Consider the following 26486-nt stretch of genomic DNA (forward strand, 5'->3'; position numbering starts at 1 on the left):
TTTAGTTGAGGGTGAGTCCTACAAGGGCCTAGTGCCTGTTTACGCATGGCCCCATTGAACATCTTTTTTGTATATTACAATTCCTGTCCAATCAAGTTGTTATAATAAAGGGTGTTAAACAAAAGTGTACTAAATCAAGCTGGCGGCCTAAGACTGGTCTCGGATACAGGATACACGTACAAAACACAATGTTACCAAAAAAGGCTAAGGATTATAATACAAGACTTTTCCATCAGCTATGGTCCACTGTAGACTGATGTGTGTGAACCGAAGGAGGGTGACATTGAGGGGGGCAGTGCGACCCGAAGAGTGGGTGACATTGAGAGGGGCAGTGTGACCCTAAGAGTGGGTGACATTGAGGGGGGCAGTGCGACCCTAAGAGTGGGTGACATTGAGGGGAGCAGTGTGACCCTAAGAGTGGGTGACATTGAGAGGGGCAGTGTGACCCTAAGAGTGGGTGACATTGAGGGGGGCAGTGCGACCCTAAGAGTGGGTGACATTGAGGGGAGCAGTGTGACCCTAAGAGTAGGTGCCATTGAGGGGGGCAGTGTGACCCTAAGAGTGGGTGACATTGAGGGGGGCAGTGTGACCCTAAGAGTTGGTGACATTGAGGGGTGCAGTGTGACCCTAAGAGTGGGTGACATTGAGGGGAGCAGTGTGACCCTAAGAGTTGGTGACATTGAGGGGTGCAGTGTGACCCTAAAAGTGGGTGACATTGAGGGGAGCAGTGTGACCCTGAGAGTGGGTGACATTGAGAGGGGCAGTGTGACCCTAAGAGTGGGTGACATTGAGGGGTGCAGTGTGACCCTAAGAGTTGGTGACATTGAGGGGTGCAGTGTGACCCTAAGAGTTGGTGACATTGAGGGGTGCAGTGTGACCCTAAGAGTAGGTGACATTAAGGTTTTCCATCAAGTGCTGGCGGGCTCCACTGTAGACATGTTGGGTCGATCTCTTGATAGTTAGCGGGACGTGCGGCCACCCTCTTGGCAAATTCCTCGAAAAGTTCCTGTCAAGAACAAGGGTATTAGCATCAACCAACATCTTATTTTTCGCTATCCATCTTCTGAAAACCATAAACATTCTTGCCTAAGCGCCTGTTGAGTGGGTATTACCAGATACAGTGTGAATACTTACGGGCGTCTTGTGTGTGCGCGTGTTGAGTGGGTATTACTAGATATAGTGTGAATACTTACGGGCGTCTTGTGTGTTCGCGTGTTGAGTGGGTATTACCAGATATAGTGTGAATACTTACGGGCGTCTTGTGTGTGTACCTGTTGAGTGGGTATTACCAGATATAGTGTGAATACTTACGGGCGTCTTGTGTGTGTACCCGTTGAGTGGGTATTACCAGATATAGTGTGAATACTTACGGGCGTCTTGTGTGTGTACCCGTTGAGTGGGTATTACCAGATATAGTGTGAATACTTACGGGTGACTTGTGTGTGTACCTGTTGAGTGGGTATTACCAGATATAGCATGAGTACTTACGGGCGTCTTGTGTGTGTACCTGTTCAGTGGGTATTACCAGATATAGTGTGAATACTTACGGGCGTCTTGTGTGTGCGCGTGTTGAGTGGGTATTACCAGATATAGCATGAGTACTTACGGGCGTCTTGTGTGTGTACCTGTTCAGTGGGTATTACCAGATATAGCGTGAGTACTTACGGGCGTCTTGTGTGTGTACCTGTTCAGTGGGTATTACCAGATATAGCGTGAGTACTTACGGGCGTCTTGTGTGTGTACCTGTTGAGTGGGTATTACCAGATATAGCGTGAATACTTACGGGCGTCTTGTGTGTGTACCTGTTGAGTGGGTATTACCAGATTTAGCGTGAATATTTACGGGCGTCTTGTGTGTGTACCTGTTGAGTGGGTATTACCAGATACAGTGTGAATACTTACGGGCGTCTTGCGTGTGCGCGTGTTGAGTTGTTATTACCAGATATAGCGTGAATACTTACGGGCGTCTGGTGTGTGCGCGTGTTGAGTGGGTATTAACAGATACAGCGTGAATACTTACAGGCGAGCGTAGGACGAGGTGTTTCCCCTTCCAGTACTTTAGAAGCCCAAGGTACTGCAGCGTACTCACGATGTCGTTTGGGTGGATAGCCGTCTCTTGACTTATGTCTATGGCCCCAAAAACGCTTCGTTAACGAGTTCGTATAAGCATTTAAATCAGACCAGAAAAAGGAACAATCATTGCTCAGATAGGCGATAAGTCATGTTTAATTTTATGCGAAATAAATAACTTAAAAAATACTTAATATAATTACCTTGTTATTGATAAAGGTACCTTTTATGGATATAGTATCGTATCCATAACAATGCAAATACTTTAAGACAATGTTCTTCCAGTAACTTCGGTAGCTGATGAGCCCAAGATCAGAGAGAGGCTTCTCCGGTGATCCCACCTTACACTCGGTCTTAGACAGCAGATAACCTTGAAAGAAATCTTCATCATCAGAATAATCTCAAAAACAACAACAAATGACAAAACAAAAATACAGGCAGCCAAACAACCACAACACTAGAAATAAAAAAAATATAATAAAAACCTACTAACAAAGCCCGTATCATCCCAGTTATCCCAAGCTCACAGCATGCGACCTTGATCTTCGTTTGTAGTAGACATATGAACTACTAGCCCGGATAGCTTAGAATTTCATCCAGACTACATAAAGACACAAAAATCAAGTACAAAATATTATTGATATTTTTAAGATCTTGTTTGCTAGTACAATGAACGGCTTATTATAACTGTCTACTAAAAACCAAGAGTGAGATCGCATATATTGTGGGCTTGGGTAAAAATCTAACCGTCAGGATTCACTTACTGAAGTCAATGAGCATCTTCCCGTAGCCTTGCTTCATGTACGGGGGGAGAGTGAGAATGCAGGACACGTTATAATTCAGGAAAGACTTCTTCTCCTGTAAGGTAATGAACAGATGTCGGGATGTGTACAGAGATCCATAACAACATTCTACCCTTTAATTATGCATCTTGTACCTCCCTACGAAACCTCACCCTGTGTGAGCTGCCCCCTTTAATTATGCATCTTGTACCTCCCTACGAAACCTCACCCTGTGTGAGCTGCACCCTTTAATTATGCATCTTGTACCTCCCTACGAAACCTCACCCTGTGTGAGCTGCCCCCTTTAATTATGCATCTTGTACCTCCCTACGAAACCTCACCCTGTGTGAGCTGCACCCTTTAGTTATGCATCTTGTACCTCCCTACGAAACCTCACCCTGTGTGAGCTGCACCCTTTAGTTATGCATCTTGTACCTCCCTACGAAACCTCACCCTGTGTGAGCTGCCCCCTTTAATTATGCATCTTGTACCTCCCTATGAAACCTCACCCTGTGTGAGCTGCATAAAAAAGCGTGGTTTAAAACTTTTACTTCTCGGGAGGAAGACGATAACGGCAATGCTTAATGGTAATTATTCCTTTTCCTTATAGCACAAGATTTCTTGTATAAGAAGGGTTCTTAAAGCCTACAAATCAGCCTCATCTATAGGTGTGCCAGTAATGCAGTCTGCCAGCTACTACTATATGCCGATCGCCCACCTCGGGGAATTCGCCTATTACTTGGAAGCTTCTACTATATGCCGATCGCCCACCTCGGGGAATTAGCCTATTACTTAGCAGCTACTACTAAATGCCGATCACCCACCTCGGGGAATTCGCCTATTACTTAGCAGCTACTACTATATGCCGATCACCCACCTCGGGTATTTAGTCTATCACTTGGCAGCTACTACTATATGCCGATCACCCACCTCGGAGAATTCACCTATTACTAGGCAGCTACAACTATATGCCGATGATGAACCTCAGGGAATTCGCCTATTACTTGGCAGCTACTACTATATGCCGATCACCCACCTCGGGGAATTCACCTATTACTAGGCAGCTACTACTATATGCCGATCACCCACCTCGGGAATGAGCCAACTACTTGGCAGCTGCTACTATATGCCGATCACCCACCTTGGGGAATTAGCCTATTACTAGGCAGCTACTACTATATGCTGATCACCCACGTCGGGGAATTCACCCATTTCTTGGCAGCTGCTACTATGTGTCGATAATGCACCTCGGGGAATTCGCCTATTACCACTTCGGGGAATTAGCCTATTACCACCTCGGGGAATTCGCATATTACCACTTCGGGGAATTCGCCTTTTACCACCTCGGGGAATTCGCCTATTACTCGGCAGCTGCTGCTGCCGAGCTGCCGACTCTAGGCTCTACGTCATAATACACACCTTGGAAAAGTAACCAATCATGTGACAACCACTGTTATCTGCCTTGGTCATAACATAGAAAAGGAATGGCTCCACGTCATAATACAATGTCTTGTGGTCTAGGAACAGCTTGGCCATCAGGCAAAGGTTTTGGCAGTATACCTGAAAGACGGGACCAGTTAGTTAAAGTCTGAAAAACCAATGCTGTTTTGATTTTGTTGAGAATATTCAAAATACTAATCAGTTTTAAAAAATTACTTTTTCCATGCATTATTTATGCATTATGGAAAAAAAATGATATGTTTGTCATTTGTATAGCGCACGGACTGCTCCACGCAGTTTACAATCATGAGTGAGTTAGTGTGTAAGCATTGTCACTGAAGATGGTACCACGGGCCAGCAGGTTAATGACAGGTTAATGATGTGCGATGACAGACGGGACCTCCGTCTTAACGTTCTATATTCACAGTCCCCAATGTGGTATTCACAGTCCCCAATGTGGTATTTACAGTCCCCAATGTGGTATTCACAGTACCCAATGTGGTATTCACAGTACCGAGTGTGGTATTCACAGTCCCCAATGCGGTATTCACAGTCCCCAATGCGGTATTCACAGTCCCCAATGTGGTATTCACAGTACCCAATGTGGTATTCACAGTACGCAATGTGGTATTCACAGTCCCCAATGTGGTATTCACAGTCCCCAATGTGGTATTCACAGTACCCAATGTGGTATTCACAGTACCCAATGTGGTATTCACAGTACGCAATGTGGTATTCACAGTCCCCAATGCGGTATTCACAGTCCCCAATGTGGTATTCACAGTACGCAATGTGGTATTCACAGTCCCCAATGTGGTATTCACAGTCCCCAATGTGGTATTCAGTCCCCAATGTGGTATTCACAGTCCCCAATGTGGTATTCACAGTCCCCAATGTGGTATTCAGTCCCCAATGTGGTATTCACAGTACCCAATGTGGTATTCACAGTACCCAATGTGGTATGGTAGCTAATACGAAATAAACTACTGAGATGAGCATTTATGTGCATAAGGTTTCATAGTCTACGAAACCATACGTCATGCAAGGCAGTTTACAGGCTAGATAAAATTCATTAAAGGAGGGGCGTCACGCCTTCTCTAGCCTTCCGAAACGGATAGCCCGGATCAATCTCTGAGAAGGGGGAAAAGTGCCGTAAATAAATTATCAAAATTCTCTCTGTTTTACTTCCCATCCAAAATTCTCTCCGTTCGAGTATTGCTTTTTTCTATCTCTCTCTTATCTCCTCTTTATCTCGAATATCTTTGCTACTGGTGGTCTCTGCTTATTCCTAGTCACAGTCACAGTCACAGTCACAACCTTGGAAGAATAACCGGTAAAATTCGCAGGTAGAGGGAAGTGTAATTAATTTGTTCAGCCACGCAAAGCTTCGAAGCATAACTCCGGACCACAACATATCAGATACTCTCGTATAATGGACGTCTCTGATTGGCTATTTTGAAAAATAGTACACAGGCTTCCCGTCTTCCCGAGTTAGCGTGACCTCCTTTAAACTTTTAAAACATCTAAACTCTTAGGTTTCAACAGAAAACTGGCGTAGTATCAGAGCTTCAGTTCTTCTTCATCATTGTACCTACAGCGTGACAATGTTGTGAGGGACAGCTTGACACTGCTGTGTGGGACATGACGTGACACTATTGTGTGTGACATAGCGTGACACTGTTGTGAGGGACATGTCTCAACTACCTATAGCGTGACACTGTTGTGTGACATAGAGTGACGCTGTTGTGTGACATAGCGTGACATAACATAGCATACCTTGAACTCTTTTCCGTCCACCTCAAACATGGAGAGACCAGCCTTCCTGTAAATCTCATCTCCTGGGGGATGCTTCCATGAGCATTTGGCCTGTGGGCAATAAACACAAACAGCTTTAAGATGCGGTAATTTAGCCTATTGCAAAATAAACATAAACAACTTTATGGGTAGATGGTAGGCCAGGGGCTTTTTAGAGCTTCTACTCACCATGTGTCTTCGAAGGATGGTAGGGCTTTTCATGTACTTCAGGCAAAACTCGCAAAGGTAGATTTTCTTCAGCCTCTGGTACTCTTCAGGATAGGGGGAGGAGTACCACGTGTCAATCTCATAACTTCCAAGCTCAATACAGCGACACACCGGTCTGCCATTCAGGGGCAAAGACACTTCCTGACAATAGACATAGGGACAATAGACAAGGTATCTGGCAAACTCGCCATCATAGCCAACTCGCCACCAAAAATGTTCAACTCGCCACCGGTTGCGAGTTGAACATTGGTGGTGGCGAGTAAGTTGGTCACATTATTCGATGAAATTAAAGTAGCTTGTCTACAAAAAGTAAAAGTAAACCAACCAAAAACCTATTTGAGAAGTTTAAAGCCTTTTTCGAATTTGAGAATTGAAAATTCAATAAAACAACAAGAAGTTATGATAAACAAAGTTTAGTTAGCGTTCTCGCTAGATAATAAACACCGAATTGATAGACCCAACACTGAAATATTTATCAATACTAAATCTGAATCTTTCAGCTTCACTATGGTTGCAATAAGTGAACTAACAGAGCGGCTTTAAAGCCGTGTGCAAAGATTACTGTGCGAGTTTGTCTGTTCTTTCTTTGATAAACAACAAGAACTTCGAGGCGGCAAAGCGCATCGTGGCGGTATTAGCTCGTTTATATAGACTTTCAAACAACAAGAACCACAAATAGAACATTATGTATGTCTTAGCTTTCATTTGAAGCAAAGAAAGTTGCGATTATGCGAGCAGCTTTTAGCCGTACGCAATGCAATACTGTGCGGAGTTTGGCTGTTCTTTCTTCGATAAACAACAAGAAATTCCGGCGGCAAAGCGCATCGAGGCGGGATTAAAGCTAAAACATAGATGATTCTTTATTTGTGGTCCTTCTTGTTTGAATATTTATATAAGCGAGCAAATACCGCCACGATGCGCTTTGCTTCCTCGAAGTTCTTGTTGTTTATCGAAAAAAGAACAGACAAACTCGCACGGTAATCTTGCATTACGACGGCTGAAAGCCGCTCTAATAGTCCACTTATCGCAACTACAGTGAAGCTGAAAGATTCAGATTCATTATATATAGATATTTTAATTCGGAGTTCATTATCGGGCGAGAACGCTAGCTACACTTGTCTGTTATAACTTCTTGTTGGTTTATCGAATTTTCAATTCTCTAATTAGAAAAAGCCTTTAAACTTCTCGAATAGGTTTGTTTGTTGGTCTACTTTAATTTCTTTTTGTCAAGCTACTTCAATTTCATCGTATAATATTACATACCAACTCGCCACTACCAATGTTCAACTCGCCACTGGTGGCGAGTTTGCCGTAAACCCTCTTCCTGGCGAAGTTCCCAGACCAGGAGCAAGAATTTGTTATTCCTCCCGGAAATGGAGGGTTTATAAACCAGCCCTTTAAAGGTAAATATCTCGTGGAAATACAGGGTTTATTGACCAGCAGGAAAAGATACCTCCTTCTGCTTCTATAAATGCATTTGGTTCATTAGCATTTAACTTTGTCTAATGCTGCGTTTATTGCATCATCCCCCTTATAAATCTAGCTAAAATACAAATAGAAGAAAAACAATGGAATCCACTGTCAGTCTCTTTTACCTCCTCGTTAGCTTCTGCGGCTTTATCCCACGCCTCTTTGAAAAGCTTGAGGTCGTACTCTGGTGTTAGTCCCTTCAAGGGCTCCTCGTTGAGCTCCTCAGGAGGAAGAACCTGGTCCCCAGGCTCGTACACATGATAAGGCTCCTTAATGGGAACAAATGCTGATGGCAGCATCTTGGAGCGGTCTGGGAGTGGTGGAGTGTCGGTACCAGACAGTGTTGCACGAAGCTTATCCTGTACAAGTGCTGCTTGAATCTGTGCCTAAGGAGACATACAGGGTGTAACACAAAAAAGGAAAGGTAAGTACTTAACAAACAAATCAAGGGAAGATAAGTACTTAACAAATAAATCAAGGACAGATAAGTACATAACAAACAAATCAAGGAAAGATAAGTACATATAACAAACAAATCAAGGAAAGATAAGTACATAAAAAATAGATCAAGGAAAGATAAGTACTTAACAAACAAATCAAGGAAAGATAAGTACATAACAAACAAATCAAGGAAAGATAAGTACATAACAAACAAATCAAGGAAAGATAAGTACATAACAAACAAATCAAGGAAAGATAAGTACTTAACAAACAAATCAAGGAAAGATAAGTACATAACAAACAAATCAAGGGAAACATACATAGTGTAACAAATCAAGAAAAGATAAGTACTTAACATACAAATCAAGAAAAGATAAGTACTTAACATACAAATCAAGGAAAGATAAGTACTTAACAAACAAATCAAGGAAAGATAAGTACATAACAAACAAATCAAGGAAAGATAAGTACTTAACATACAAATCAAGAAAAGATAAGTACTTAACATACAAATCAAGAAAAGATAAGTACATAACAAACAAATCAAGGGAAACATACAGAGTGTAACAAATCAAGAAAAGATAAGTACTTAACATACAAATCAAGAAAAGATAAGTACTTAACATACATACACACCAAGGAATAAACACACAGCACACACAAAAAAAAAATCATAGAATAAACATACAGTACAACAAACAAAAACCAAGGAAACAGACAAGTGTTTTTGGTCCTGTGCAGTGATTGTCTTATGCTTATATATATATATATATATATATAACAATTTTTTGAATCACTGATTCAAAAAATTGTTATATATATAAGGAAACAGACAAAGTGCAACAGAAAATACAAAGAGAGAATGTTATCGCTGTTTATGTACCTGCCGCCTGAGCTCTCTTCTTGGAAGCTCATCGGTCAGAGTAGAAGGATTTTTTCTAACAGGCTTTGGAGGTTTGTCTGGGCCATCTCTCTCCCGCTCAAGATGTTTCGACTGTGAAAAATATGGCTCTTCAAAATCCCTCTATATGGGCTGGCTTCCTGCTGGTAGAAACTGCTTCACAGAGCCTATACTTCAGGCTTATGTAAGCAATGTCACAGAGCCTAAACTTCTTCATGAGATTAAGTTACAATGCCACTAAAAAAGGGGTTTCCTCCTCCAATGTATAGAAATACTGTATCGATATTGATATTGGTATCAATATCTGGAAAGATGCCCCCCCCCCCTCCCTTCTATAAAAAACATTCCCAAAGTTTGCCAAACAGTATCTGCTGTTCAAACAATGGTAAACAAAGTTAGTTTCTCTTCTTCTCTTTGGGGTTGGAATATGGGTGGTTTTTATGTTTTTTCATACCAATTTGTTTAGCTCCCATGTTCCTCTTTCTTTCTCTTTTTTTTACTATTATGGAGCATTCAAGCTTGCTTATACCTAAATACAATCCTCTGGGGTCATATTTTCATACCTTACAATCCTCTGGGGTCACATGTTCATATCTTACAATCCTCTAAATTTCATATGTTTATACCTTACAATCCTCTGAATTCATATGTTCATAACTTATAATTCTCTGGGGTCATATGTTCATACCTTACAATCCTCTGGGGTCATATGTTCATACCTTACGATTCTCGTGGGTCATATGTTCGTACCTTATAATCCACTGGGGTCACATGTTCATACCTTACAATCCTCTGGGGTCATATGTTCATACCTAACAATCCTCTGAGGTCATATGCTCATACCTTACAATCCTCTGGGGTCATATGTTCATACCTTACAATCCTCTGGGGTCATATTATGGTACTTAGGGCAGCCTGATGTAGTGTGATGCATGTCGAAACGTCCAGTGAAGTGACCACGCCCATCACAGCCAGGAGTTGGACACCTTTTCTGGACAACAGCACTTTTGACATAAAACTGCTTGAAGGGTGTGCGCACATGGGGGCCCTCACTTCCATCCTGTTGCCCTGGTAGCGTTTCCTTGATTGGCGATGATGTGGGGGTAGATTCTTCTGAGTCATGATCGTCTGTTGCAGCTCTCTGTAGTCTCTTCCATGCTTTTTGTCTCTTCTTGTGTGAGAATTTTAGAGACGTTTTTCTCTTGCCAGATTTCCTTTTTGGGCTAGATCTCTTGGGAGATTTACTAGGAGGTGGCAGCGGAGTATGCTGCTCAGGGTGATATTCAGTTGTCTCTTCGCATATCGTGCTTGTTAGTGGTGACTGTGGTGGTATGCCTGTGGAACACAGCACGCAGTGCCATGCCCCTTTGGGAGCCTTAGTAAGTTTGGGGTCAAGACAGGACATGTGATAGCCTCTGTCACAGTTATCACAAAGCAAAAGCTCATTCTGTAGAAAGAAATGGAAGTACAGTATTTCAAAATTTAAACCTTGATAGATATCCTAACATTAACTTTCTTAATGCAATGAAATTACAGAGACATTAAGAGACTGATGGCAAACTGATCATGTGAAATCTCAGGCTGATTATAAAAAAATTCAGAAACTGATTATGTTTCTGCAAACTACATACACAGGCAAGACAATATACCCACTCCTGCAAACTACATACACAGGCAAGACAGAATACTATAGTACAGTTAAACTACCTTTTACACTTTATTTGTGTGTCACTTTAATTTCGCAAATTTCATGATTTAAAAAAAAAATCAAAAATAAAGTGACTCGAAAATTAGGATGCGCGAAAATTGAGTAAATACAAGAAAAGCCTTTGGCTAAAAAAATATTACCCAATTGATAAGCTTTATTGAAATGCATTGTCTGTTTAGTTCTCTAATGTACCTATAGTACCGTAAGGAGTTTAGTTAGACATACTTAAGGTCGCTCGCGCATTAATCAACAAATCACAATCTGAGCGCATTATCAATTTTAAACTTCGCACAGAACCGTCAATGTTTATGCGATTGTTCTACATTTTTTACCAAAGGCAACTCAATGTATGGAGAATGCACACAGTTAAAATTGTATCTGTATTAAAGGCCCATAAGCAACCAAGCCTACATCAGATCGAGGTTCTATTTTAGCGCTGCGCTAAAAATAAAAAAAGTCTACAAATTGTTTCAAAATTTTAAGAAACCTCTTCTATCGTTGTTTAAATCACGTTAAAATCGTCTATATGCGGCTCAAAGTTTTTAATAGTTATTACTTTATCGTTTTACAACAATACCTGGCAAATAATTCTAAGATCTATATGCTGGCATTTATGCAATGTCATATGAAAGCAGTTTTACCACCTCGAGCCGAAGGTCACGTGGAATTGAAGTACTGTATGTAAAGGTTCGTGAAACTTGTGTTAATCATTCACTGACGTCCAAAAACAATACAGAATTCCTTTTGCATTTCATGAGTATATTTAACACAAGATAAGAACATTCTTCGCTTTAGTCTTCCGCTTTCTGCGTTCGTGTCGATGCCAGTATCTTGCCTAGAGAATCTTGCCCGCATTGTGTGATAACAATCACAACGACTACAAAGGAATTTGGGATTAGTTTTCCTGGAAGTCAAAGCTTTTCATACTCTGAGCTACTCATTCACATATAGAGGGGATGAAAAAGCAGGTTCGATTCAAAGGTGAACCTCGATGCAACCCTGAAAATAGTCCTCCTTATATCTCTAAAATTCCACGGTTGATTATTGAAATATTGTGAAAAATGTGTTTTTGTCAGTTTTGCGCAAAGATGTTCTAAAATGGTAGTGTTATTCAAAATGTTGCAACTTTCTTTCTATTGAACATAGCAAAACCAAATTTGACATGAGTTATCGTACACAATTGGCGGTTGTATTTGTAAAAAAAACTAGGGTAGTAAAGGCTAACATAGACGCTTTTGGGACGGACTGAACTTCGCCTTCAATTTTTCGGGTCATAATTCTAAATATATATCTATCTTTTTTTCTCTTCCACAGATTTTTTTCTAACTTTCCCAGAGGCTGTATCACCACATACTGAACTGATTCTGGTAGTGTCATCAAAAAGCTAACGCTCAATTTTGCGTCAGTCTCAAATAAGTGCAAAACATGTTGTTTACTTTTTATGTGCTACTACATTATTGCGTGTTAATACAGATACAATTTTTAATTGTGTGCACTCTCCATACATTGGGTGGTCTTTAGTAAAAAATCTAGAGCAATCGCATAAACGTTGACGGTTCTGTGCAAAGTATATGATTGATAACGCCCCTTGTTTGTGATCTGTCGATTAACGCGCGAGCGACCTTAAGTATGTCCTGAGCTCCTTACGGCACTATATGTACAAGAGGACTAAATAGACAATGCGTTTCAATAAAGCTTATCAATTGGGTAATATTTTTTAGCCAAAGGCTTTTCGTGTAATTACTCAATTTTCGCGCATCCCAATTTCGAGTCACTTTATTTTTGTCGGGCCAGTGACCTTGACTTCATTTATGATTTTTGTGGAACTAAATTCAGCGTAACAGTTTGATGCAGTTTTGATGATTAAAGCATGTTATAATATTATTTGTTTTGGGCCCCCTGTGGCCCCTTATTTATCTTATGGGCCCCCCGAGGATAGGGCTCCTCGTTGTCTTACGTTGTAGTTTTTTCACTCGGTAGATTTGATTTTGTAGAGCTTTATTGTAAAAAAACAACCGAATTTTTGAAGTAAACACCTTTTATTACATGGTGTCAGAAGTGGTTAACCACTGGAGAATATTAATTGTTAAAGAAAAGTCGACAAAACAAGGAAACGATGGCCGAAAGTGGGGAAATGTATCATCGAGCTCCGGGACCTTTGGTGTTGGATGCGAATGCATCAGAAAATTGGAGAAAGTTCCTAATGCAGTTCGAAATTTACTTGGTTGCAAAAGGAAAGGACGACAAGGGAGATAAGTTAAAAGTTAATTTGTTACTTAACTGTGCTGGACCGAGTGCAATTGAAGAGTATAGCCACTTTGTGTATACTGCAGGCGAGAGTAATGAATCTTATGGTGATGTGTGCCGAAAGTTCCATGAACTTTGTCGAGGAGCTAAGAATGTCATTTATGAGCGACTGCTCTTCAATCTTAGAAACCAAAAGGAGGGTGAACGAATTGACAACTTTGTTAGTGAGCTAAAACGGCTTTCATTAAACTGTGACTTTGGAGCACTTAGAGATTCATTGATACGAGACCGTATTGTGGGGGGAGTAACCAGCGATGAATTGCGAGGGGAGTTGTTGAAAAAGCCAGACCTTACCCTACAAACCGCGCATGATTACTGCAGAACTTATGAGGCGACTGAGCTGCAGAAGTATAAGTTTGTTCCACAGACAGTAGTCCCAAGTAAAACAGTGTCTGTGCAACCAGTCCAAGTTAAGAAAGAACAGCCGTCTTGTAAGTTCTGTGGATATCGCCATTCATTTGCACACCCAACACGATGCCCAGCCTTTAAAAGGAATTGCAAGATTTGTAGCAAAACAGGCCATTTTGCAAAGATGTGTAAAAACAAACAGAAAAAAGATCCAGAAGTGCATGTGGTGGAACAGGAGTATGACTCAAGTGACAGCAACGAAACCCACACATACTTTGGATCCATTGAAGTCGGAAGCGTGTTACAGAACCAGCAACCCAAAAAGAGCCTGATAAAAGTCATGATAGCAGGAAAAGAGGTCAAACTGAAAGCAGACACGGGTGCGGAGGCTACTGTCATCCCCTACAACTTGTACAAGAGCATCACCAACAAGCCGTTGAAACGTGTACACCAGCCTTTGAAGGGCTGGCTTGCGACTAAGCCCATCTACCCTAAAGGATGTGTCCGCCTTCCAACACAGTACAAAGATCGAAAGATAGATCTGTTATATCTTGTAGTTGATGGAGAGTTCACCCCACTACTAAGTTGTGAGGCTTGCCTTGATCTTGAAGTCCTACAGTTCATGGATCTCACATTGCTAGATTCACCATCAGCACAAACATCAAACATCGACTTGTCCAGAGAACAAAGCAAAAGTACCACAACCCTCACAAGTGACCCTGTTCTGAAAGATTACCTTGATTGCTTCAGTAACAAACCAGGAATGTTACCCAACAAAGTACACCTAGAGGTAGACTCTGCAGTAACTCCAGTTATACACGCACCCAGAAAGATCCCAGTATCCATGTTAGACCCAACTCAACAGAAGCTGAGAGAGATGGAAGAAGATGGGATCATTGTTAAAGAAGAAGAACATACCCCTTGGGTCTCTTCGATGTTAGTAATCGATAAACGAAAAGGCAAAGAAAAGAAAAGCCCACCAACCAAAGACAACATCAGAATATGTATAGACCCACGTGACCTCAATAGAGCCCTCAAGAGACCCCATTATCCGATGGCCACAGTGGAACAGGTTGCCAACAAACTCACCGGTGCTGAAATATTCTCAACGTTGGATGCATGCAGCGGTTTTTGGCAACTACCAGTAGACGAAGAAAGCTCGAAGCTCCTGACTTTCAATACCCCCTGGGGTCGATACAGATTCCTGCGGCTCCCATTCGGCATAAGTTCCGCGCCCGAGATTTACCAACGAGAGATGGACCGACTCTTCGCAGGAGTACCAGTAGAAATAATCGTTGACGACTTTTTGATACATGGTGGAAATCAATGTGAGCTAGATCACAAGATGATTGCAGTATTGAAGAGGAGCCGTGAGATAGGTCTAAAGTTCAATCCACGTAAAGCCAAACTTCGAGTTCCTGAAGTCAGCTACGTTGGACACCTATTTACTGCAGACGGTTTAAAGCCTGATCCTGAAAAGGTAAGAGCTATCAACGAGATGCCTGCCCCGACTGATAAAGATGGCATACTACGTTTCCTAGGAACTGTAAACTATCTGGATAAATTTATTGAACATAAAGCTGATCTCCAGGGCCCTATCTCGCAGCTAACAAGGAATGATACCGCATTCGTATGGGAGACACCTCAACAGCATGCATTTGACAAGCTCAAAGCAGTCATTACCTCAGCGCCAGTTTTAGCCTATTTTGACAACACCAAAGAGACAGTGCTTAATGTTGATGCAAGTGGCACGGGATTAGGTGCTGTGATTCTGCAGGACGAAAGACCTGTAGCATTTGGCTCAAAAACACTATCACCTGCTGAGACAAGGTATGCCAACATCGAGCGAGAGCTTCTGGCAATTGTCTGGGGAACTGAAAAGTTCCATACTTATGTTTATGGACGTCGTGTTGTAGTTGAAACCGACCACAAACCACTAGAAGCCATCTTCAAAAAGCCCTTGAATGAAGCACCACCGAGATTGCAGAGGATGTTGTTAAAGCTGACAAAGTATGACCTTGATGTTCGTTATGTGCCAGGAAAGAAACAATTCATCTCAGATTGCTTAAGCAGAGCCCCAGTTAGTGACACTAAACCAGTTAGTGAACCAGAAGAGATGATTGGAATCAACTTAATTGACAGTCTTGGTGTAGATTCAAGCACTTTGCAAAAATTCAAGGAAGCATCAAACTGCGATGTTACCTCTCAAGTGGTCATGGAATATGTCGTTAAAGGTTGGCCAGCAGAAAAACATCAACTTGATGAGCTAGCGAGAGAATACTGGAGTTTTAGAGAGGAACTTAGCGTAGAAGATGGTTTGTTATTCAAAGCAGACAGAATCATTGTCCCGAGATCGTTGAGGGCAGAGGTGCTAGAAGAAATTCATGGCGCACACATGGGTGAGAACAAAAGTCTCAGTTTTGCAAGAGAATATGTTTTCTGGCCCTCAATGACTGCACAGATCAAAGACAAGATTAGTTCCTGCTCCATATGTAATGCCTTCCGAAACCAACAGCCAAGAGAGACCCTACTACCACGTGAGGTTCCTGGATTGCCTTGGCAAGTGATCAGTACTGACATCTTTGAATATGCCGGACATTCCTATTTGCTTGTTACCGATTTGTATTCAAAGTACTTTGAGATTGAGTTGTTACGCCAAACCACTGCTAATTGTGTTATCAATAACTTAAAGAAGATTTTTGCAAGGTTTGGGATCCCGGTGGAAGTTCTGAGCGACAATGGCTCCCAGTACAGTAACACTAGAAACCTTTTTAATAGTTCACATGAGTTCAAAAAGTTTGCAGATGAGTGGGGTTTCCGTCACACCACAAGCTCTCCAGAGTATCCACAATCAAATGGAGCTGCCGAGAAAGCAGTTCAGACCGCAAAACGGATTTTAAAGAAAGCGGCTGCTGACAACAAAGATCCTTTTGAAGGATTACTCAAATACAGGAATACACCCTTTGATGACTTAGGTGTGTCTCCAGCTCAGCTGCTAATGAGTAGGAGAACACGTACCCAACTACCGACTCATCGACGTTTGCTACTGCCTCAGCCTGTTGACCCAAATCAAGTTGTGAAGACATTGAAACATCGTCAGAGTGTTTCAAAAAAGTATTATGATAGTCATAGTCATGATCTCCCTCCTTTACAAGTTGGAGATAAGGTGCGTATCCGTCCAAACCGGGAGGCTGAGTGGAGGAAAGCAGAAGTATTGCACCGATCGTACTTATTAGGAGATGAGCGTGGGCGTGTCTTCAGGAGAAATCGACGACAAATCATTTCAACACCTAATGATCAATCGATGAGCACAAGTCCTTTTGTTATACCAGCCATTCCTCAACTACCACCAGAAAGTACCAACAACCCCACACAGTTAAGCAATAATGTGACAGCATCGCCTACACCACCAAAGTCTTCTGAGAGGCAACACGAGACGACACCGATGAGCACAGCATCTGGCAGGGTTATCAAAAAACCACAAAGACTTATTGAACATTGTTAAGAACATTTATTGAACACTTAACCTAACACTTTGTTGAGAAGGGAGATGTTATAATATTATTTGTTTTGGGCCCCCTGTGGCCCCTTATTTATCTTATGGGCCCCCCGAGGATAGGGCTCCTCGTTGTCTTACGTTGTAGTTTTTTCACTCGGTAGATTTGATTTTGTAGAGCTTTATTGTAAAAAAACAACCGAATTTTTGAAGTAAACACCTTTTATTACAAAGCATATTTTATTTCCACTTGTTTTGCTTTATTTTATTGTCCAAAAATCGCATAATCTTGAAAATAAAGTGACCTGGTTTATGCAAAAAGCGAAATAGCAAAAATAAATTGTCGCGAAATATTGCCATCTCAAAATCGCGAAATCTTGACATTGCAAAAATTAAGTGTTATAAAGTTCATAATACAAGATATTCGACCTGAACCTCGCCTGTGTCGCACAGATGACAGGTCTTGCAGTCATTGCACTGCCAGGGATAGTGCTTGATGATGTCAGCAACATTGTCACCAAGGTCAAGGCAAGATGGATGACCTACAAGACAACACATTGTGGCTTACTTCAGATCTAGGCAAGATGGATGACAGATGATAGGATACAAGTTATAGGAATCTCATGTCAAGGATGTAACCAACATGTGGGGCTTCAAATTAATACAAAATGAGCTGTGCTTGAAAAATGGGGATATTGGTGAGATTTTAGCTGAATATTGCTTCCCTTCTATGTTGGAGATTCTTATGAAGGATGTTGGTAGATTTTATCTAAATATGGAATATGTTTAACTAGTCCGTGGGCCAGAAAGTGACCCCCCCACCCCCCTTGCAGATTTTGGTAGACATATATCATCTGAAAGCCCTTTCCATAGTGACAAAAGCTCTGGGTGTGGCCGTTGTTTATTCCAGTAAAAAAACACAGGGTACCCACGTTGGTATGTTTTGAAAAAAATTGTATGACTGAACTAAAATTTACAAAAAGTTAACCAAACATTAAATTCTTGCATCGAAATGTCCATTTTATTTAGTTATGGGGAAAATCTGCCAAAGAAAAGAGCCAGGAAAGGTTTCTGAGGTACCACAGGGTACCCATAGTCTCAAATTTGGAAAATAATGCTGTATGTGGAATGTGGTATGTGGAATCACCATTGAGCTGCATTGCATTCCAAGAAAGGCACAACAGAGCAAGGCATTTATTACCATATCCCATGTAGACACTGGCTTTTATTACCATATCCCATGTAGACACTGGCATTTATTACCATATCCCATGTAGACACTGGCATTTATTACCATATCACATGTAGACACTGGCATTTATTACCATATCCCATGTAGACACTGGCATTTATTACCATATCCCATGTAGACACTGGCTTTTATTACCATATCCCATGTAGACACTGGCTTTTATTACCATATCCCATGTAGACACTGGCATTTATTGCCATATCCCATGTAGACACTGGCATTTATTACCATATCCCATGTAGACACTGGCATTTATTACCATATCCCATGTAGACACTGGCTTTTATTACCATATCCCACGTAGACACTGGCATTTATTACCATATCCCATGTAGACACTGGCATTTATTACCATATCCCATGTAGACACTGGCATTTATTACCATATCCCATGTAGACACTGGCATTTATTACCATATCCCATGTAGACACTGGCATTTATTACCATATCCCATGTAGACACTGGCATTTATTACCATATCCCATGTAGACACTGGCATTTATTACCATATCCCATGTAGACACTGGCATTTATTACCATATCCCATGTAGACACTGGCATTTATTACCATATCCCATGTAGACACTGGCATTTATTACCATATCCCATGTAGACACTGGCATTTATTACCATATCCCATGTAGACACTGGCATTTATTACCATATCCCATGTAGACACTGGCATTTATTACCATATCCCATGTAGACACTGGCATTTATTACCATATCCCATGTAGACACTGGCATTTATTACCATATCCCATGTAGACACTGGCATTTATTACCATATCCCATGTAGACACTGGCATTTATTACCATATCCCATGTAGACACTGGCATTTATTACCATATCCCATGTAGACACTGGCATTTATTACCATATCCCATGTAGATACTGGCACTGTGGGTTGTAGCTACCAGTAGGTTCTGTCAAGTTTGGTTCTTCTGTGTCCGCTGGTTTTGGATTTTTAGAATGTAGTGAACGATTGGATCTCTGTTTAGCGTCCCTTATCCGAAAATAATAAAAGAACACAGACAAAAAGAACTTCATAACTGTGTTGGATACCAGGATCCTAAATAAATACACGACTTCTGAAAAACCCTGGAGCTCAATGCCAGGATTTGGGTTTTGATCATACCGCAGTGCCAGCGTCCCATAATCTGGTCAAACATCATGTGGTACAGCCCAAGCCAAAAGCTAGCCTGTATACAGACCCCGTAACGCGCGGTATGAAAGGGATCGCTCCGCCCCCTTTTTTGCATACTAATCAGTATCCAACCTGGCGGCTGGTAGCGTTATCAAAGGGGAGAAAGACAGCTCGAATAAAGCATAAGAAAATTTACTTTTTATTAGTCAACAAAGCTCTAATTTAATAATTAATGTGGTTTCTGTTGCATGTATAGTATTTTTTGTCTTCGACATGCTATAATAATACGGCATTTTTCGTTTTTTTTTTTGTTGTGAACGGAGGCTGCTTTTGAAATTCGCGCCATTTTTCCAGTGTCAATCAGTCCTTTTTGCTCCAGGCTCACTCTTTTCCTTCCTCCGAGCCTTCACTGAGTTTGTTATTGTGGATAGCATATTCAACCAAAAGAACAGTCGGTCTTTGAGTCATAAGCAGTGCAATGGCCATTTGCAGTGGTGGCGAAATCCTTTTTGAGACCGAAGCACCCTATTCAACATAGAGCTTTCTATAGGAGACGAAGGTCGACTTAAGAGAATTAAGGATCAACAAAAAGATTGCAAATCCTGTCTTGGTTCATCAAAGGAAACCTCAACTACACAGAAATCCGATTTGCTAGAAGCACTATTCACGAACCTTGAGTAATCAACAACTGATATGTATACTTATTCATGCTGGATTCCTCCCTTCTTTCAAGCAACTCAACCCTACATTCCTTTTAAATAGCTTTCGATTAAATCCCAGGAAGCCAGTCCGATGAATTTATCTATTCACTAAGTCTATTCTATTTAAAAAAAAACGAAAGGGAAGTGTTCGTTTTGTAGTCTTTGTATTGACCCGCAAAGCATTGCATTTTGTTGACAGGGCCACTCTGCCAGCATGCAGATGCAATGTGTTTGCGGTGACTCCATGAAGTGGATAAACTCACCAACTATGTCATCTGGAAGTGTGGTAAAATACTATGTCAAAATTAGGTCAGATGTTTGTGTATCTCTCTTCATAATTTTGTCATGTAAGCTTATATAAATAGCGACTACAATAGAATTATTACATTGTCTATACTGTTCAGAATGATGCTTCATGGCCTTGAATCAACTGATCACAGAGACAGTATGCTAATGTTTGTGAGGCAGCCCTGATATGATATGGAGATATTTGGCATAGGCATAAAGGATGATATACAACTTCAAATTTTGAATCTTTGAATCATCGCCCACACCTCACCCCAACAATGTTCTAGTGTCCTGTGTAGGATTTAGGGGGGGGAGCATTCAGCTCATATTCACTTAAACAAGCAATACTACATTTGTTTTACTACACTTGTTGTGTTTTATACAGTAGCTTTGCATATACATGTCTTTAGCAGGATGTGTGTATATATCTTTATTAGACATAAATTTTTGCATGATATCTATGTCAGGGCACACCCCCTTGACAATTCATGGCTATGTGCTCCAGAAACCTAAATCTGAAATAGACAGCAAGCCATGTTAGGACCTACTATCAAATAATAGCCCCTCTCCATATGCCCAGGTTCCTAAAATGCGTATCTTATCTCTACAAAATACTATTCATCATAATGCATTACAACACATCTCGGTTTATGTACACATCAAATATACTAAATTGGTGTGTTATTTCTGTAGTTCATGACACATCTTACGTATACTACTATTTTGTGTAACTATTCAATAACAAAGGCAATTTTCCTAACCATGCAGTTTATTTTTCCATCATTGTGAAAACATATACAAAAGATGAAACAATAAACAATCTATATAACAAGGGTTTTCTGATGTCTATATTTTGAGAAAATGGAACAGGGCCCCATACCCCTAACTTCCCTGCTTGGAATTGGGAGTTCCATGTAATATAAGGAAAATGCAGATAATAAAATCAAGATGATTTGATGCATCCTTGAAAATACAAACTAACATCCCCATTGCTCTCATAATCTGGATTAGCCTACACTTCACATCTTACTTCCTCCTTGAGACTGCCACTGTCATCAGTGTTGTTCATATATGATAACAATGTTAGGATGACTATAGGCATGCTGCCTAATCAACTCAAACAACAAGTAGTTTTCATTATTTTATTTACTCTGGATTACAGTATATTTGGGGGAAATCTTCAGGTACAGTGGTTACATACATTCTTTTCTATTGTGTTTCTATTGTAAACTGCATAGATTAGTCGGTGCATGTAAAGCACACTTGATCATGCCTAAATCCAGGTATTTACAATAAACAAATATTAACATTATACTGGTAGTGGAGAGCTGGTAGTAGTAGGAGAAGTGGTTTGAGGAGATGCAAGCTCGGAACTTGGGCTCCAAACTTTGCGCACTTGGATAGGTCTGTAATTGAAATGTAAATAGGTCAAAGGCAAAGTGACATATGATCTAAGTGCAACAATCAATGTTTTAACTGGCATTAGCTTATTCTATCTTTAGAACATTTTATTCATTGCCTAACAAAACCATTTGGATGCCATTTTTTCACTGAGAAGCGGAATGGTTATTATGAATACCAAACGAGAAAATCGATGCAACTTGGGTAAAGATTGAGTAAAGCACTTCATAAGCGGATAAGCCTTTGATAAATGTACAACTCCCATGCCAAAAAGCAAAAACTTCTCCTTGGACTTAGAAGCGAAATACGAGCGAAGGAGCGACACAAATGAAGTTGTGCGCTTGTTTCTTTACATTCACATCGCCGGTTATCTAACACCCGTAAGAGATCGAAATAAGAAAGAGAGAAGGACCTACTCGTTACACTTTTTTCGACAATTTTGAGGATTTATTGACGAAAGAAAGCCGCAAACATGCCTAAGTCCGAACGGGGAAACTTTATCTCTTGTTTTAAAGGGGTAGAAAATAATTTCTATTTACGATTGAGATATGTATTTTCTGCTGTAAAACATTGTACTTTTTATGCTACAGATACTGTTGCATTTAATACGTTTCTGATAACAAATAGACCAAATTTTTACTTACTTGCACTGTAGCTCGACTCATTTTCTGGTTTGTCGGGAGCCCCGTGAGACACGTCCGCACGCTTTGAAGTCTCGACTCAACTGATTTGATTGACAGATTTTTTGGAGGAAACAAGGGTTCCTTCCTTTTATAGCGCGCATGCGTGTTTAACAATGCTCAGAGGAGTTACTGGAAGGACTTTAGCCTTATCCCCTAAATTTTTGCTGGTTTATGTTTTTTCATGGTTCGTTTTAGTTTTTTTTTTTCAAATAACATATAATAATTATTGTGTAGAAATTGGCTTTAAGCAAGAAAATAAATAGCCTAAACAAACCAGAACCTGTAATCAGTTACATGGCTTTCATGTATATAAAAAAGAAAAATCTGACTCTGAGTTCCAAATGAAAGGCCTTGCTGGATTCTACAGGCATTGACTGGTTGTACGGGAAAAATATATAATCCATCCTATATAATCCATCCTATATAATCCATCCTATATAATCCATCCTATATAATCCATCCTATATAATCCATCCTATATAATCCATCCTATATAATCCATCTGCTATTGTGGTGATGGCAGGCTTAACAAGCGTGTCCATGCGTTTCAGAGAGAGTTTGAACCTACAAACTTTTAGGGTGGTGAAACTCTTTGCTCAGTCCAACTTTCCGCTGAACAAGTATATAAAGGGTTTTAGTGCCAGCTGCCTTGACAAAAAATTGCTGCTAAGTAAAAATTCAGAAATGCTTTTAACATGTATTCAAGTAGCTTTCTATAACAGTGAAAAAAAGTATAGTTTTTGGGATAAAATTCCACCACACGGATTTTTATATATATTCTATATTCCTATCGTCCATATAACTCCTTTAAACAGAATAGATTGAAAAAGATAAGTACACAACATTTCATGTTTTTTTTCAAATTCCAAAGCTGATTTAATTATTTTCCAAATTTGAGAGTGTGGGTGCCCTGTGGTAACCCAAAAACCTACCCAGGCTCTTTTTTAGCAGATATTTTACTAAATAAAATAAAATGGACCTCTAGATGCAAGAATGTAATGTTTTGTTAACTTTTCTAAATCTAATTTCAGTTAAACAATTATTTTTAAAAAATTCAGACGTGGGTTCCCTGTGGTTTTTAACTGGAATAAACAACCACGTTGTACAGCCACACCCATAGCTTTTTGAAGCGTAATCATATATTTTTTGAATCAGTATGGAAAGGGCGTTCAGATGATATATGTCTCCCCAAATATCTGAGGGGGGGAGGGTTTCACGTTCTGGCCCACGGGCTATACTTTCAACAAAGCACATCACATGTTATTAGTACAATGATCAATAAAAGCATATTTCCCATTGCAACTTATAACATTATTTTGCCTCCAAAATTTTTTAATTACTACCACACTATCGCTGCACTATCACTGCACCACACATTTTATCGCATTATTCTGAAAAAATGGGACACACTATTTCCAAATTTTGACTGCACTTTACAATATGCCCTACACATTATGTGACAAAAATCATGAATTATGTTGATTGCACAATATGTCCATGTTTGATAACTGAGCAAAAAAAAAAAACGAAATGTCAAATGTTTATTTCATCAACCTGTATCCTCCATGACAGTTGAATTGTCCCACGCCTCAGAAGGTTTTAGAAAAATGAGCAATTACAATTTTTCAGTAAATTAGACATTTCACATTTGATTTTTTGGACAAAATGCTGCTATCTTTGCTAAGCATAATTTCAAATCAACTCATATACTGTAACATTGCACTAAAAGAGAATTGAGGAACACACCTTAGTGTGAATAGTGTTATACATACTGGGTTTCAAGCATTCAGCACATTTGATCATCTCTTCGATGTCACTGTTTTCATCATCTTCTGTGCCGTAGCAGATACAACACTCCGGCTGTGCCTCCAGATTACTACCGCTTCCACATTTAGTCTCAGAACCACTTAGACGGCTAGACTGCCGTCTCCCTAAGTGAAAATAATAAGATAACTAACTTTATGCTTTGTCTATTGGATATGAAAACAAATGGTCTTTATAAAACAAATGATATGCAGAGTAATTCCTTATTTACTTGCAAATTAATAAAAGTATACATTTGTTTAAAAAATAATTAATAACTTTTAACTAGGGTCTTCAATAACCCAATGTGCTGAGTATAACTTAAAAAAAATTTGGTGGTTAATTTTGTATTTAAAATCTTTTTTTTTTACTATTTTGCCGACGTATCTATAGTGTAGAATATCAGACGTTCTGTGATAACACTTTGAGTGACAAATACCACATAGGTGTTGCTATGAGAAGACCCCATCCCGGCTAATAGAATTTGGCATGGCGTGTATTGTCTTTTTATCCTCGAATGGCCCATCTAGTGTTGCTATCATGAATTTTTTTCAAATTCAAAAGAAAGATCCTTGCCACTCAAACAGCAAAACAGGGACGAGTAGCCAATTAAAAGGCATGGCTGGAAAGATAAATATGTGTTCTATAACTCTGCGAGGTTTATTTTGTCGTGCGAGTCTGAATTTCGAAAAGATCGGTAGATTTGTTGACCGCTTTGGAATTTGGTGGTTGTCAGAGTTTGCAACCTTGTCTATTTTATATACAGAAGGTGACGGGAAAAATTTGCAGCGGCTTAAACAGCTTAGTATGGCAAATAATGGCAGGTTTGAGTAGCAGCGTCAAGCTACTGTTTTATTTTCAAATCAGCATATTTATTTCAACGAGATTTGTTTGCTCATACAAACTCTGTAATAAACCTACACTCGTTGTAAGCCTAGGATACCTGTGGTTGGCAAATTCCCCATGTTTTTAGGGACTTTTTTCAACATTTTAGCAAATTACTTGGGATTTCACAGCCTTTTGTGGATTTCGTGGATTTCGCGAAATATCAGAAGGCCTGCTACCAGCAAGTCATTGACTGCTTGCATTCTAGCGTGTCTGCTTATGATTCAGCTCTAGCTAATTTAATTATAGGCCATAGAAAAGCAAGAACATTTGTACTTAGTGGTAATACCACAGGAATAAGGATACTTTGTCAGCAATTTCTTTATAAAATAAACAAAAATGAATCCCCAATTTATGTTTAATATTGAACTCAGTGTGTCAGCGGCAAGATAAGTACAAGGGTGAGCTGTCAATCAATCATGTCTCATACCAACATCACTACATTGGCCATAACTAGGCAGGTTTTTGAACAATGGAATCGAGCGTTGTTTCACTTCCTTCTTATTTTATAAAGAACCTAAATACGACGATAGGTTCGGAGAGGGCTCGGGCTTGTCACAAACACTAGAGGCTATGGTTACTCAGTACCGTTCAAATGTTTCGAGACTTGAAAACAACGAACGCCAGGGTTTTTAGACAAGAGAAAAAGAAATATAACAAGAGGCAACAAAAAAGGATTTCGCTAACTCAGAAGGCAGGAGACATTTTGGATTATAAGGATAGAAATATTTTATTCGCTGAGTTCAATATATAACGCAATTGGGGATTCATTTTTGTTTATTTCATAAAGAAATCGCTGACAAAGTATCCTAATTCCCGTGGTAATACTGAGTGAGGTTGTTCTGAAAACTTTATAAGCTTACCTTTTTTACGGAAGGTGACGCGACGAGGCCTACTGGACTTCAAGTGATCGCCCTTCCTCGGAGAACTCGATCTTGAAGGAACGCTGTCCGAATCGTTGTTGTCTGAAAAAGTTTCTATATCGACCTCAAAATCAGAGTCGCCGGAACCTTCTCTTTGAGAACGCTACAGTATGAGAAACAAGTGCAACGAGATGTAAGCTTGGTCTTAAGTAACTTAGTAGTATGATTAATCTATTTATAAGCTAAGTAAGCTTAATAGTCCTTTAGATCTACCAAGAATGGACACTACAAGTCTTTGCATAACGATACATCCCATGACTTTACCCATACCTTTCTCTTTCGCATATTAGCAGGCGCACAATCGATCAATTGTTCGGATTATCTTTATTTGTCCGCCATTTTGGTTTTTAAGCGCCAAAAAAGCTCAATCAAAGAAAATAACGCGAAATTCGATTGGTCAAAATGAGTCAGTTTCGG

General features: G+C 40.1%; 1 protein-coding gene and 1 long non-coding RNA gene across 6 annotated transcripts; both read right to left on the reverse strand.

Moving 5' to 3' along the window:
* On the reverse strand, positions 1 to 26476 carry LOC5502700 (histone acetyltransferase KAT7). Of its 5 annotated transcripts, none has more exons than XM_048732679.1 (15): positions 26340 to 26476; positions 26010 to 26172; positions 24231 to 24389; positions 17414 to 17526; positions 10000 to 10572; positions 9108 to 9218; positions 7909 to 8169; positions 6275 to 6454; positions 6068 to 6157; positions 4271 to 4411; positions 2834 to 2927; positions 2293 to 2439; positions 2020 to 2126; positions 879 to 1006; positions 1 to 626 (listed from the first exon to the last, which is right to left on the reverse strand). In XM_048732679.1, exons 1-14 carry the CDS (start codon positions 26352 to 26354, stop codon positions 896 to 898), a joined length of 2265 nt encoding a protein of 754 aa, XP_048588636.1. In that variant the 5' UTR covers positions 26355 to 26476; the 3' UTR covers positions 1 to 626; positions 879 to 895. The 5 variants fall into 5 exon arrangements, 4 of the variants coding, with proteins under 4 accessions (XP_048588636.1, XP_048588635.1, XP_048588637.1 ...); XM_048732678.1 differs by having other exon boundaries at positions 1 to 842; XM_048732680.1 differs by having other exon boundaries at positions 1 to 1006; positions 17420 to 17526.
* On the reverse strand, positions 3051 to 4264 carry LOC125572296. The gene is made up of 2 exons (XR_007313751.1): positions 3343 to 4264; positions 3051 to 3174 (listed from the first exon to the last, which is right to left on the reverse strand). It is a non-coding gene; the product is annotated as an uncharacterized LOC125572296 (long non-coding RNA).
* Positions 26477 to 26486: the final 10 nt, after the last annotated feature.

The sequence above is a fragment of the Nematostella vectensis genome, chromosome 9 (assembly GCF_932526225.1).
Source record: "Nematostella vectensis chromosome 9, jaNemVect1.1, whole genome shotgun sequence".
NCBI lineage: Eukaryota > Metazoa > Cnidaria > Anthozoa > Actiniaria > Edwardsiidae > Nematostella > Nematostella vectensis.